The sequence below is a fragment of the Hippocampus bargibanti genome, linkage group LG01 (genome assembly GCF_051943395.1).
Source record: "Hippocampus bargibanti isolate YZ-2025 linkage group LG01, ASM5194339v1, whole genome shotgun sequence".
Taxonomy (NCBI): domain Eukaryota; kingdom Metazoa; phylum Chordata; class Actinopteri; order Syngnathiformes; family Syngnathidae; genus Hippocampus; species Hippocampus bargibanti.
Window position 1 is genome coordinate 24,233,312 of NC_142734.1, and position 15,504 is coordinate 24,248,815.

Consider the following 15,504-nt stretch of genomic DNA (forward strand, 5'->3'; position numbering starts at 1 on the left):
CGAAGGCACTTTCCGTCTCTTTGTCCTCTTGTTCTTCTGCTGCTACCGAGCTGTCACTTGTTTGTTCTCCAGGTTTGGGAACATATTCATCATCAGTATTGCCAGAACTCGACAGAGAATCGTCCATGGTTTGTTCAATCATTTTCATGTTAAGATAAAAGAGGGAGAGACAAAGAGAGAGATTACTTACCGTAAAATCCTGTACATAATTTGTGCCCCCCACTCTTGTGCATATTTGAGATTAAGTACTCCAGCATTCTAGAGCATAAACCACCAGGAGATCTTCAGAGGAAGAGAACTCCCTTCTCCCAAGTGTTTCGGCCCTTAACTTCATTACACTCTTAGGGGGCCGGGCCGCACCCAGCAGGCTGCCAGGTGTTCCCCTAGTGGTTTTTCCATATAGTCCTTGGTAGATCAGGTGGAAAGAGCCCACTTTCAAGATTTAGCCTGGGTGGGGATATGAACCCAGGTCTCCTGGTTCACAGCCGACACCTCTACTTCTCCGCCAACTAGGTGGCTCGCGGAGAATTGCCATAGAACTGTTGAAACATTGAAATAAACAATTTCAAAAGATCTCTCTGGTGCACATTTTGAACTTCAGCATGCTCATTCTCGTATTGGACATTGTAATAGGAAGACAATTGTTTTGAAGAGATGCTAGTTGGACCATAAGCGATGCAGCCTATCGAAGTGTTGCTTTAATTACTCTTGAAAAGCATTTTCCACCTTTCACTTTATGTATGTATGTGTGTATGTATGTATGTATGTATGATACCGTCCAGTGATTTCATGCTATCCTTTATTATTCACATAATAATATGAGAGTGAATAAGAATCTAATCGCCAAGAAATGTTAAATCCAGGTTTTCAAAAATATGTTTTTGCCCATATCTATGATTAATAGAATCAGAAAGCCTTTAATAGTACCACAATGGCGGAATTTGCAATAGATTAAGCACGATAGATTTTTATGATGATACTGACCGGCCTCTGGAGCTCAGGGACACTGCACTATGACCAACATCACTAGAAGTGTGGTCATGGCTGTTGTCATCATTGGAGCTCTCTTTGTGATTTATCTGAAAAACATACAAAAAAACATCAAATCAACTGCCAATAAAATAATGTTTGGTTACAGCATAAATGGGTTACTCTCTTCAGATATTATGTGTCACAAAATGCAGGTGGCTGAAGTCTAAGGATTTGACACTGTAAATGAAGTCGCAAGTTCTTTAAAACAGGGTCGATAAAGTTACGTTTGACTTCATTTCATTTGTGGCAGACTATAGTTCAGCGAATGTTGCATTCAGTCAAATGCGGTCCTTATACCTTGGTTGACATTTGTTGTTGACATTGAGTCTTTTCAGATCTCTCCATCTCATATCTCATCCAACGACTTTGATCCTGCTAAAACAAAAATTACATTTTGAGATGTGAATCATGTTGTTTCTTTTTATTTATTGAATGTAATTTGTGGCACTTTTGGAAATACTGTTGCATGTTTTTTTGCCATAACTGCCAATATTGGTTAATGGCTTGATCTGCTCTATGCAATGCAAAAAACTAAATGATCACTGTCCTTATTTCTGACAAGAATTCCAATAAATAGCCTTATTATTATTATTATTATTATTATTATTATTATTATTATTATTATTATTATTATTAAAACATTTTCAAATTCTGAGATTACAATTGCTGCCACTTTTATTCCTTTCTCTGGCTGTTTGGATCAATCTGTATAATTTGAACACATGCAAGTATGCATGTGGGAAATTAAATAAGGGTTGTGTCTGAAAAAGGGGCCGAAGTCTAAAATGGATGGGGCCAGATTTAACTAGATTGCCCAAGTCTACAAAACTGATTGGAATAAACCAAAATACATTCATTGGACCATGATATTTCATGCAATATTTAATTGCAAATAAAAAACATAATTTGTAATTTTAATTCAAGTCAAATAATGTATTCATACATAAAATAAACAATCTTGGTGTCTTGTTCACGAATGAGGGTGTAAGGGAGCGAGAAGTCGACAGGCGGATCGGTGCGGCGTCTGCTGTGATGCTAGAAGAAGTGGCTGGGGAGAGGAAATCCTGGGCTTCCCTACTGAAGCTGCTGGCCCCGCGACCCCCCCCCCCACGACAAGCGGCAGAAGATGGATGGATGGATGCATGGGGATGGATGGATGGATGGATGGTTTTAGGGTTTTACTCCTGTTCTCTCGCTCCATAATGCAACCATTTATGTCAATGTCGTTCGATGTAAATACTGCAATGTATCATGGGTAAATGATTTTTCGATTATATTATCTCAGCAGTTTCCAGCGAATCATGACGAAAGTTAAAACCTCTCAAGCAAAACGAACAGTTTTCAATTGCTAGCTCTGGCCAGTATGCTCTTGTCACTGTCGGCTAGATATACTATGATATGCTACTGACGAGCCAATCATGTGACTAACTATTCCTAGTTTGCAAAAACCTACGTTTCCAGTGCCTATGAGCACGCCGTGGTTTGGTTAAAGCAAGTTTCATCGACACTTATTTGATGCGACCGGGCCTACAGAACTGATTGTGAAGGCAACCAGGTGGATTTCTGAGCCTGGTAACAAATGATGGCTGAAATTTGATTGGTTCATTGCTTCAATACAAAAATACACATCTGGAAGCAGCACAACAAGGGAAAGCAACGAAAGGAAGCTGAGGGAATCCTGTGTTCTTCCATCACGGTTTGGTTCAGGGCTGCCACAAAAATGGACAAAATCCGACTTCAACGGCGGAAAAAAAATCTGTCACCGCCCTCGCCACTCTCGACGACTTGCAAACTGCAACAATCCAAACAAGGGTGCAGAGAATCCTACTAGACCCTCGATGAAAAAGTTTCTTCAGCCGTCATCTATACTTCTTGGAAGGTGTCGGACGTTTCGCTTCTTATCCAAGCAAATTAAGGCTGGTTAACTAAATTTGTTTCTTTAGCTATTTTAAAAGAAGTATGTCATATGAGGCGCAGATCGCGTAGCAATATGGGACAATACGGGCAAATAAGTTACAAAGTTGCTCCAGCGGCTGTCAAAATGCGTAAATGGGGCGGCCCAAATGCATCACTGCACATTTGTTTCTTTGTTTACAGTAGAATTGGGGCTGCAGTATTAGCTGTATGTATCAATTTAATTCGATTTTATAAAACTCATCGAGTAATTCTGGCTGCACTGGGCCTTGAACCATGGTTAAGGTGGTAACAACAGTCTCGAAAATACGATTTATGAGACCAATCTATGTCCCCGTAGTTTCATCATTATCTGAACGAAATATGCTGGATGATCTCGATGCTAGTGTGCCACGTTGTTGGCATAAGCCCGTCACATCGAATGCTACACGCAACGCACCAATTGTAGGCCTCGTGTTACTTATACGTATTTTCACATATCAATATGTTGTAGCGGGCATGCTCATTCCTCTACTGCTACAATGTCTTACTTGCTTAAGGTTGTCCATCGTGTCCGATGATGACAGACCATTTCATGTGACTGTATAGCCCAATCCGTGATCCACACTGCTTGCCTCGGGCAGAGCAGGTGAAGGCATTGACTGGGGTTGTGGGTATGGCACTGGCATGATGTCTCCTTTGACGTTTCCTGGTCCGTCGGTCACCTCGGTCTTCCTCTGGTTTCTGTATGCCTTGTTGGAGGAGCTGCCGCCAGATGGAGCGTTGAGCTGCAATGTCCTCCAGCTGGGTCGGTCGGGTTCAGGCCACATTTTTTCATGGCAGTCTTCACCTGGTCTTTTCAGTGCTTTTTGGGGCCTCCTGCCATGCGACGGCCGAGATGGAGCTGGCCATAAAGCACCTTACGTGGCAAGCGCTCTTCTGGCATCCTGATCACATGGCCAAGCCAGCGAAGTTGGTGTTGGGTGACTGTAGCTTCCACACTGGTGCAGTTGGTTTTGCAGAGTATTTCAGTATGGGGGACTCTGTCTCTCCAGGATAGCCCAAGGATGCATTGTAGGCACTTGATGTGGAAGGTCTCAAGCATCCTGAGGTGGTGACTGTAGAGGGTCCATGCTTCGCAGCTGTAGAGGAGGATTGACACAACAACAGCCCGATAAACTGCAGTCTTGGTGTGGAGTTTGAGATCTTTGTTTTGAAAGACTCTCCTCCTAAGTCTGCCAAAAGATGCTGATGCCTGTTTGATCCGGTTTTGTATCTCTCTGTCGATGCTGCAGTCGTCAGAGAGAAAGCTGCCCAGGTATTTGAAAGAGTCCACTATTGCTAGTGGCTTATTGGAGATGGTGAATGTTGGTGGATGAACTGGAGGAATGGATGCCCACTGACAGATTACCTCAGTCTTGTCCACATTGACAGAGAGGCCCAGTCTACCATAGGCATCTGCAGCAGCTGAGAGACTCGCTTGTAGTGCTTCTGGTGTGTGGGCCACAACTGCACAGTCATCTGCATATTGGAGTGCGATGACTTGCTCTGATCTTACTTTCCACATTAGGGTCGCATCGCATACACTCACAGTTTTTTGTCTGGAATGCCCCCGTGGGGACACTTTAGGAAATGTCATGAAACATCTTTAAAACATGGTTTGAAGTCTAGCAATTTGCCCGTGGGGACCTCATTTTAGGTCCCCACGGTTACATGAGTCCCCACCAGGCTGCGTGCAGTCAGGTTGATTTCCCCACCGGGGGGGCGCAAATGAGAGCACACACGCGCAGACACACACACACACACACACACACACACACACACACACACACACACACACACACACACGTGATAGTACTCACTAGATTGTACTAGATGCAAGAAAATGCAACACTTGAATTTCACGTTAGATTTCTGAGGCTGTGCGTCAAGTGGTTAGCACGCCGACTTCACAGTGCGAAAGATGTGAGTTGAAGACACAGTCAGCTGTTGTTAAAGCGCTATCTCAACCAATATGTATGGATTTCATTGTATTTTGGACAGCCGAGCTCGTTTCAAGCTCATATAACTCCAGACCCATACAACTTAGGAATTAACTCTTTCCCTCTGAAGAAAGAAGAGAGTCAAAGGTTTCATACATTTTTTCCGATTGAGAGGGCAGCATTTATTTTTTTGGTTCATTTTAGCTGTTGTTAAAGCGCTATCTGAACCAATATGTATTTATTGCATTATATTTTGCACAGCCGTCCCCTTTTCAAGCTCAGATAACTCCAGACCTATGTAATTTAGGAATTAACTCGTTTTTTTCCCTGGTGAAAGAAGAGAGTCTAAGGTTTCTTAAAATGCATTGAATGTTTATGTAGTCCTAAAACTCAGTATTCTGTGGGTACTGCAATTTGAATGAAAATGACAAAAACCCTGGCCTGCAGTGGACATATTTTCGCACATCATCTAGCAGTGAATGTGTTAATATCTCATTAGATGTCCAATGGTGTGTTCAGCATGTGTTTGGTGTTTTGTGTCCCACTACGCTTTTCAAAATAACAGCGACCCGCAAAGTGTGAATCACTGCCATTCGTGACAGAGGCGGTTTTACTCCTGGCTCTGCTCATGGCTTTCCTTTTGCAAAGCTCACATCAGAATCGCCGTCATCAAGAAAAACAACAAGTGACACCTATTATCTGATGCTGAGTATTTTCATGATGATCCATGATAATCCTATCTCCCACTATCTCCAGCGCAGTGATGGCTATGCGCTAGTTACCTCAGCAAGACTACAAACAGATGAGGCATGGACTTCTATTGGTGATGTTGCCCAGCAAGGCTAAAAATAAGCTGTCCCTGACACTTGTCTGTCTTTCCACTTCACTCTCTCACAGCAGTTCTTCACAGCGGCAATGCGGCAACCTTAAAATAGGTTCTCTGCAGTAGCAAGCCTGGTGCCAGAGCCAAGAGTTTTCCTTTTACACTAGGGCTTATGCAGAGAGCCACTTCCACGCAGAATAAGTGTGGCATCTTGGAATGCATCATGAGGCCTGACTTTCTCAAGCAACAGACCTCAAAGTTGCAGCCGAGATATCATTTGCTCAACTTTCAAAACAAAACTTCTCACAAGGATCAGTGGAATTTGGAAGTTGATGGATGGGCGGAGTTTCAGAACTCTAACCTACAGTTTCATTCAATGTACAGGCAATGTTTTAAATAATACAATACAATACATATTGATTTATACCAGAGGTTTCAAACTCGCGGGCCAACTGCAGCCCCCTAAAGAATATTTTGCGGCCCGCCTTGATATGAAAGATTAATCGATGAAAACGTTTCTTCAGCCGTCATCTGTACTTGTTTGAAGGTGTCGGACGTTTCACTTCTTATCCAAGAAACTTCGTCAGCAAACTAAAGTCTCACTGGTAGTTTAGGCCCTATATATATATATATATATATATCCCTACTGTCCAGACATGGCGGTGCCGGACTATGCTATGATAGGTCCTTGCTCTCAGGTTGGGGGGGAGCAGAGGACTACTCACTGCAGCTGCTCCGGAAGTCTTGTTTTTGAGTTGGTGACGAGTCCTCACGTTACGTCACTGAAGGAACGCCCCTGACTGAAAAAAGGACACATTGTAGCAGTCCTTCCATCACATTAATGCATTTTGCTGTACTTTGTTTGGTCTGAAAACTTCGTGTAGCACCAAAAAGGGGCAGAAGAGGGCACCAAAGCTCCATGTAAGGAATTAATCAGCCTGTGGAAACGGGCTGATTAATTCCTTACACGGAGCTTTGTCGCCATTTTCTGCCTCTTTTGGTACTATATTTCCCGCACCCAGATATCTCAAAATGGCACGGAATAAATTATGTAATCGATTGCAAACATGTATGCTTTCCTCTTCAGAACTATTTGAATCATATTCATAACTGGATGAGTAACAAGAAAGCATATTCTCAGAATCTGAAGCCATTGTTTTGATTCTCCAGCAAGGCAAGACGTCTTGGGGTGACACCACGAACAAGAGGGTGGGACCTTCTGAAACTGGCCACTTCCGGTTTCATTTTTTTGCAGTTTCAGCACACTTTGAGTCATTTTTATTGGTGTCCTTTAAAGGTTAAAGAACTGTGAATACAGACATTTGAAACTGTATCGATGAGAAGGTTTCTTCAGCCGTCATCTGTACAAAAGTGAAGGTTTCGGACGTTTCGCCTCCTATCCAAGAGGCGCCGATACGACCAGTCAGACTTTAGTTCGCTGACGAAGCCTCTTGGATAGGAGGCGAAACGTCCGAAACCTTCACTTTTGTACAGATGACGGCTGAAGAAACCTTCTCATCGATGGACCACTCCTGTACGACTGAGAGCTTACACAGACGTATTTGAAACTGTATTAAAATAATTAGTTTTCCTGTCGATTTTTCTCAGTCGTCTGTATCTGCCTTATAATCATTATAATTATTTTATTTATTTATTACTGGTTAATTCATTTTTTAATCCTTTTTTCCATGTATTCATTTAATTCATTTTTGTGTGTGTTAAAAATAAAGATTTTGAGAACTTTGGAATGTTTCATCTGTGCTTTTCTTGTGGAAATCCTGATGCGGCCCAGACTCTGCCTCCAGCAGCCCCTGGGTAAATTCAGTTTGAGACCCCTGATTTATACAGACACTCCCCAACTTACGAAGAAGATAAATTCCGAAGGATCCTTCGTAAGGTGAATTTGTTCGTAAGTTGCTTCAGTGCTATATTTTGTATGGAATGTATGTTGAAGGCTTCTATAAGTATGTTTAAGATTTAAATAAGTGTTAAGTATAAAGATATGGACATGTACAAGTGGAGAGAATACTACATATGTTACCCCAAAAAATGTTCGTATCTACCGTTGTTCGTAACTCGGATGTTCGTAAGTTGGGGAGCATTTTGAAAGGCGCTTAGAAATGAAATGTATTATTATTATTATTATTATCTCATCTCATCTCATTTTCCGTACCTCTTATTCCTATTCCTATTAGGGTCGCGGGGGTTGCTGGAGCCTATCTCAGCTGTCTTCGGGCACGAGGCGGGGGAAACCCTGAATTGGTTGCCAGCCAATCGCAGGGCACACAAAGACATACAACAGTCACTCTCACACTCACACCTAGGGACAATTTGGAGTGGTCAATCTGTCTGCCATGCATGTTTTTGGAGTGTGGGAGGAAACCGGAGGACCCGGAGAAAACCCACGCGGGTCTGGGGAGAACATGCAAACTCCACACAGGGAGGCCGGACCGGGACGCGAACTGGCGAACTCTGCACTGTGAAGCCGGTGTGCTAACCACTCGACTACCGGGCCACATTCTTATTCTTATTCTTATTCTTATTCTTATTCTTATTCTTATTCTTATTCTTCTTATTCTTGTTCTTCTTCTTCTTCTTATTATTATTATTATTATTATTATTATTATTATTATTATTATTATTATTATTATTATTATTTATTATTATTATTATTTATTATTATAGTGCTTTAACAACAGCTGAAGCTGCAACAAAGTGCTTCACATGGACAGCTATCATATGCAGGAAATAAAGGAGTCACAAAGATAAGAGAAAGCACCGGGGAGTAAAACCAAGATCAAGTCGGAATAATGCTGAGTCGAATGCCAAGTTAGAGTACAAGTTAGTTTTGAGATGGGTTTTAAAGATGGGCAGCGAGGGGGCTTGCCCAATGTTCAGTGGCAGCTCATTTCAGAGAAACGGAAAAGGCTCCATCCCCTCTGAGCCTCCGATTAGTTCTTGGTACTTCTAATCATGTCTGGCCAGGAGACCTGAGGCGTCGAGGTGGAGGATATCTTGAAAGGAACTCTTAAATGTATAGGGAGCCAGAAAAGGGATGCCAGAGGAGGAGTTATATGCTCCCTCTTAGGAGTACCAGTCAAGAGGCGAGCGGCAGCATTCTGGACCAGCTGAAGAAGAATATTTTAATATTACAAATTGTTGTGCAACTTTAAGCCTAAGTTCATTGTCACTACATGTACAGTGATACCTCAGTTTACGAAATGTTTGTCTGCCAAACATTTATTTCCCATAAGAAACCATTAAAATGAGAATAATCCGTTCGCAGGTCCTCATAAAACATAATTTTCGTCTAAATAAGCCTTAAAACTACACAAAATATACCTTATTTTATGTATAATAAATGTACTATTGTATTGTAATTAAATAAATAAACTACTCTATAATAAAGTCATTTTATTGACCTTTGTGATGGTCATTGATGTAGTTGCCTCTTGATGACTTTCCGAGTGAAGTTGCTATGCTTTCTCGGCGATAATACCCTCACTCTCTCTGTCCCCTGCTAGCTGTTTTTCATTCATCGTAATCAACAGAAGTTTTTCAACCTCTTTTATTGCCTGAAACCGTTGTTTAGACAACACCCTTAGCCACACATAGCGTACTAGTACTGGGACGCTAAGTTACACAAACGCACACCTCATTGGTGTTTTTCGATGATCTCCTTCTTCTGCTCGACCGTCATTTTATTTTGTGTCCTCTTCGGCTGAACACTAGCCTGTGGTGCGGTCTTTTTCAGTCCCACTCAAAAAGGGGGTGACAAAAACTAGTTCGCCAGCCACCAGCTCCATGTGGTTAGGTTTTTCCCCCGAAAACTAGTTTGTCAGCCAAGATTATATTCTCGCGAATTTAATGTTCGTAAGGTGAAAAGTTCGCAAGCTAAAATATTCGTAAGCTGAGGTATCACTCTAGTACTTTCACAACAGCTGTACTAGTCGAAATGTTCACTCAGAGCTCTTCATGTCACCACAAACATCAACGTCGATGCATAAACTGCTTCATGTCATCACAAAGAGGGTACAGCAAGTCCTGAAGAATGAATGACTGTGTCTTTGTGTTGTCATATTTGTTATTTTTTCAAATTTTGTTTCCTAAGATGGCAGCGCGTGAATACGCAGCGGCTCCCCTCTCCCGGCAAATTGGCGTTTTCATGTTTGTTTGTTAAAGTAATTATAAGTGCCTTGCATGCTGGGTCCGAGAGGACATTAATTTCATCTGTGCTGTATGTCATGCATATTAGCATATTTGACAATAAAGCTGACTTTGATTTTGACTTTGATAAATGCTCAGCGCCACTCATAAAAGACTCCAACAAGTCTTTTTTTATCCACAAAAAACAACTGGGGAGAAATCAAGAATTGCATTTTATTCTCAACCAGTAAAAAGTATATATAAAAGCAAACGCGCCCCCTTTGACCTCGTCATGACACTAAAACTTGTTGATACCATTGTGTACACGGTCTTTTCTGCTTAGTGTGTGCGTGCGTATGTGTGTGCGTGCGTGTGTGTGTGTGTGTGTGTGCGCACATCTAAATCGTCGTCTGTTTTTAGTCAATAGAAGACGGCGCGCCCACAGTGTTTGCGTATGTTTACTTGCGTGTCTAACACGATGGCACAGGCGAGTCGAGACAGAATAGCCGCAGGGTATCGTGTGACTCACAACAAAATACAGCAATACCTCGGCTTGCGAACGCTCTAGCTCACGAACTTTTCGCCTTACGAACATTAAATTTGATATAATATAATCTTGCCATTCGAACTAGTTTTCGGGAAACACACAGAGCGCCACAATGAGTGATATGTCGTTCGCGAACAAGCTGGTTCTTGGAGCTCCGAGCAAGGAGCTGAAAATGGCAGCCAACTTTTTTTGTCCTCTATTTCCCGCCCCCAGTCTTCGGTTAAAGCCGCACGTGATTGGTCAAGATATGTGGTAGAGGAGGGAGGGGACACACGCAGCAGGACACACGCAGCAATGAGCAGGGGAAGGGGTTACAGAAACACACACACACGAAAGGGAGAGGACAGAGCTTGAAAAAAAAAATAAGTGAAACGGTGAGAAAATGGATAGAAAACACAGTGAAATTTGGACTCGTTTCAACTTTAGTGATAGTTCAAAGGCAGAGTGTAGACTGCAAGGTTAAAACATCCCATCAATCAGGCTCCACAAATAACCCACACAAGCCATCTGTACAATTTAAAAAGAAAGGACAAGCAAAGGAATCAGCTATTAATGCAGTTTCTATTGTGTCTGCCTGCATCTGTTGCTGTTTCAATATCACAACCTCTAAGATGCACAACCCAGAGCTCCTTGATACACTTTATGCAAAAAGCTACCCATTCCAACAAGCCATCAACGACCACCACAATGGTCAATAAAACGACTTTATTATATAGTAGTTTATTTCTTTCATTACCATACCATAGCACATTTATCATACATAAAATACGGTATATTGTGTGTTGTTTGAAGGCTTATTTAGTTGAAAATTATGTTTTATGGGGACCTGGGAACGGATTATTCTCATTTTAATGGTTTCCTCTGGGAAATTAATGCTTGTAATACACACTCTTTGCCTTACACATTCTTTCTCCGAACCAATTCAGTTCATAAGCCAATGTATCACTGTAGACTTCTTCTTCCTTGAATAGCGATTTAATGCACATGTGGCACAAACATGACAACGCCATGCGTATGTCTACTCACATTCTACATCGGTCGATATGATATGAACAAAGATAGTTGAACTCGTGCTCTGTGGCAGTGAAGTTGGGGTGGGGACGATTTTTATGCCACAGACATTCACACAACAGTCGGAATGCCAAGTTTCATCAACCGGGAGCAACTCTGCCAACAGCCAATGTCATAGTCAACGTCATCATTATTTGTTCAGTTTTTAACTCATTGACTGTCAGAGGATGTGCAAAAATGTGTTCTCTCCAATGCCATGGTTTGTGTCATTGTCACAACAATTCCAGGACCCACAGAATATTGACTTTTAGGACGACATCAACATTCATTGCTGCGTAAGAAATTGTAGACTCTCTTCTTTCATCAGAAAAAAGAAGTAATTCCTAAATGATATGGGTCTGGAGTTATATGAGCTTGAAATGGGGGCAGATGTACAAGATACAATACATACATACATTGGTTTATATCGCGCTTTAATAACAGCTGGAGATAAGTGTGGAGGACACTAATAAAGGCTAATCTAATCAGATTCATCTTTATTGGCAAGTATGTAGAACACACAAGGAATTTGTCTCCGGTAGAACTTACTGCACTAGTATCATCATAAAAAAATTGGTGACTGTTTCGAGAGTTAATGGCAACAGGGGAAGAAGCTGTTGAAATGTCTGCTGGGTTTGGGATTTTCCGCACTCATCTTGATTCTTGCAGTGGACACGTACTCTCTTTTTCATCAGAATCACAATCATCTTTATTGGCACACAAGGAATTTGTCTCCGTTAGAACACGCTGCAATAGTATCATAAATTGCAAAGAGTCACTATACTGTTAGATTTGGGTTACTGTTCCGATCAGAATCAGAATCATCTTTGTGGACAAGTCTGCGTAACACACAAGGAATTTGTCTCCGGTTGAACACGCTGCACTAGTATCATCATCAAAGAATTGCAAAGAGGCACTAGACAGTTCTATTTGGGTGACCGTTTAGAGAGTTAATGGCGACGGGGGAAGAAGCTGGTTAAAATGTCTCCTGGATTTGGATCGGTAGCACCTGCCTGAGTGGAGTCACTGGAAAAGGTGGTGGGCAGGGTGCGGTGGTTCCAGTCGGCTTTTTCCCGCCCTTGTTTTGATGCTTGCAGTGTGCACGTCCTTGAGAGCGGCTAGGGCGGTGCCAATGATTTTGGTCCACCGTCCTAACTGTCCGTTGAGGTCGTATTTTGTCCTTTTTTTGCGGCGGCCCCGAACCAAACCGCGATGGAAGAACACATGATTGATTGGATGACTGGTGTGTAGAAATGTGGTAGCATTTGGCCGTATGTCTTCAACTCTAAGGTGTTTTACAAGTGTGTCAGCTTACTGGTTTGTTATTCTACGATGTAGATATGAGATGATTAGTCGACCAGCTAATTCTAAATGACGATCAGGGACTCGTCAATGAGCAACACATTGGTTTGTTGCCCGAAAACTTAATAAGCACAACATTTCCAAGAGATAAATGGAGAACCCTGAGCCTCAAGTATTTTCACCTGAATCATTTTCCCCTTTCCCCTCTCCTTCTTTCTTTTCACCAGAGATTTACCAATGAGGACCACTTGGCTATCCACAAACACAAGCACGAGATGACACTGAAGTTTACACCCAGGACGGACTCTGTCATTATCGCAGGTACCAGAAAAGGCCGTTTTATAATCAATAACAATCATTCTCAATATTTTTTCTTCATGCCAACTCAAAACTCGGTCTTTTTCAGTCCCACTCAAAAAGGGGGTGACAAAAACTAGTTCGCCAGCCACCAGCTCCATGTGGTTAGGTTTTTCCCCCGAAAACTAGTTTGTCAGCCAAGATTATATTCTCGCGAATTTAATGTTCGTAAGGTGAAAAGTTCGCAAGCTAAAATATTCGTAAGCTGAGGTATCACTCTAGTACTTTCACAACAGCTGTACTAGTCGAAATGTTCACTCAGAGCTCTTCATGTCACCACAAACATCAACGTCGATGCATAAACTGCTTCATGTCATCACAAAGAGGGTACAGCAAGTCCTGAAGAATGAATGACTGTGTCTTTGTGTTGTCATATTTGTTATTTTTTCAAATTTTGTTTCCTAAGATGGCAGCGCGTGAATACGCAGCGGCTCCCCTCTCCCGGCAAATTGGCGTTTTCATGTTTGTTTGTTAAAGTAATTATAAGTGCCTTGCATGCTGGGTCCGAGAGGACATTAATTTCATCTGTGCTGTATGTCATGCATATTAGCATATTTGACAATAAAGCTGACTTTGATTTTGACTTTGATAAATGCTCAGCGCCACTCATAAAAGACTCCAACAAGTCTTTTTTTATCCACAAAAAACAACTGGGGAGAAATCAAGAATTGCATTTTATTCTCAACCAGTAAAAAGTATATATAAAAGCAAACGCGCCCCCTTTGACCTCGTCATGACACTAAAACTTGTTGATACCATTGTGTACACGGTCTTTTCTGCTTAGTGTGTGCGTGCGTATGTGTGTGCGTGCGTGTGTGTGTGTGTGTGTGTGCGCACATCTAAATCGTCGTCTGTTTTTAGTCAATAGAAGACGGCGCGCCCACAGTGTTTGCGTATGTTTACTTGCGTGTCTAACACGATGGCACAGGCGAGTCGAGACAGAATAGCCGCAGGGTATCGTGTGACTCACAACAAAATACAGCAATACCTCGGCTTGCGAACGCTCTAGCTCACGAACTTTTCGCCTTACGAACATTAAATTTGATATAATATAATCTTGCCATTCGAACTAGTTTTCGGGAAACACACAGAGCGCCACAATGAGTGATATGTCGTTCGCGAACAAGCTGGTTCTTGGAGCTCCGAGCAAGGAGCTGAAAATGGCAGCCAACTTTTTTTGTCCTCTATTTCCCGCCCCCAGTCTTCGGTTAAAGCCGCACGTGATTGGTCAAGATATGTGGTAGAGGAGGGAGGGGACACACGCAGCAGGACACACGCAGCAATGAGCAGGGGAAGGGGTTACAGAAACACACACACACGAAAGGGAGAGGACAGAGCTTGAAAAAAAAAATAAGTGAAACGGTGAGAAAATGGATAGAAAACACAGTGAAATTTGGACTCGTTTCAACTTTAGTGATAGTTCAAAGGCAGAGTGTAGACTGCAAGGTTAAAACATCCCATCAATCAGGCTCCACAAATAACCCACACAAGCCATCTGTACAATTTAAAAAGAAAGGACAAGCAAAGGAATCAGCTATTAATGCAGTTTCTATTGTGTCTGCCTGCATCTGTTGCTGTTTCAATATCACAACCTCTAAGATGCACAACCCAGAGCTCCTTGATACACTTTATGCAAAAAGCTACCCATTCCAACAAGCCATCAACGACCACCACAATGGTCAATAAAACGACTTTATTATATAGTAGTTTATTTCTTTCATTACCATACCATAGCACATTTATCATACATAAAATACGGTATATTGTGTGTTGTTTGAAGGCTTATTTAGTTGAAAATTATGTTTTATGGGGACCTGGGAACGGATTATTCTCATTTTAATGGTTTCCTCTGGGAAATTAATGCTTGTAATACACACTCTTTGCCTTACACATTCTTTCTCCGAACCAATTCAGTTCATAAGCCAATGTATCACTGTAGACTTCTTCTTCCTTGAATAGCGATTTAATGCACATGTGGCACAAACATGACAACGCCATGCGTATGTCTACTCACATTCTACATCGGTCGATATGATATGAACAAAGATAGTTGAACTCGTGCTCTGTGGCAGTGAAGTTGGGGTGGGGACGATTTTTATGCCACAGACATTCACACAACAGTCGGAATGCCAAGTTTCATCAACCGGGAGCAACTCTGCCAACAGCCAATGTCATAGTCAACGTCATCATTATTTGTTCAGTTTTTAACTCATTGACTGTCAGAGGATGTGCAAAAATGTGTTCTCTCCAATGCCATGGTTTGTGTCATTGTCACAACAATTCCAGGACCCACAGAATATTGACTTTTAGGACGACATCAACATTCATTGCTGCGTAAGAAATTGTAGACTCTCTTCTTTCATCAGAAAAAA

General features: G+C 41.9%; 1 protein-coding gene across 3 annotated transcripts in view; it reads left to right on the forward strand.

The window, feature by feature from the left end:
- atf7a (activating transcription factor 7a) overlaps positions 1–15,504 on the forward strand; it is a 74,316-nt gene that overhangs the window by 8,062 nt on the left and 50,750 nt on the right. For all 3 annotated transcript variants that reach the window (XM_089004796.1, XM_089004780.1, XM_089004788.1), the window contains exon 2: positions 13,003–13,096. In XM_089004796.1, coding sequence (XP_088860922.1) covers positions 13,003–13,096 — 94 coding nt within the window. The remainder of the gene's footprint in view (positions 1–13,002; positions 13,097–15,504) is intronic.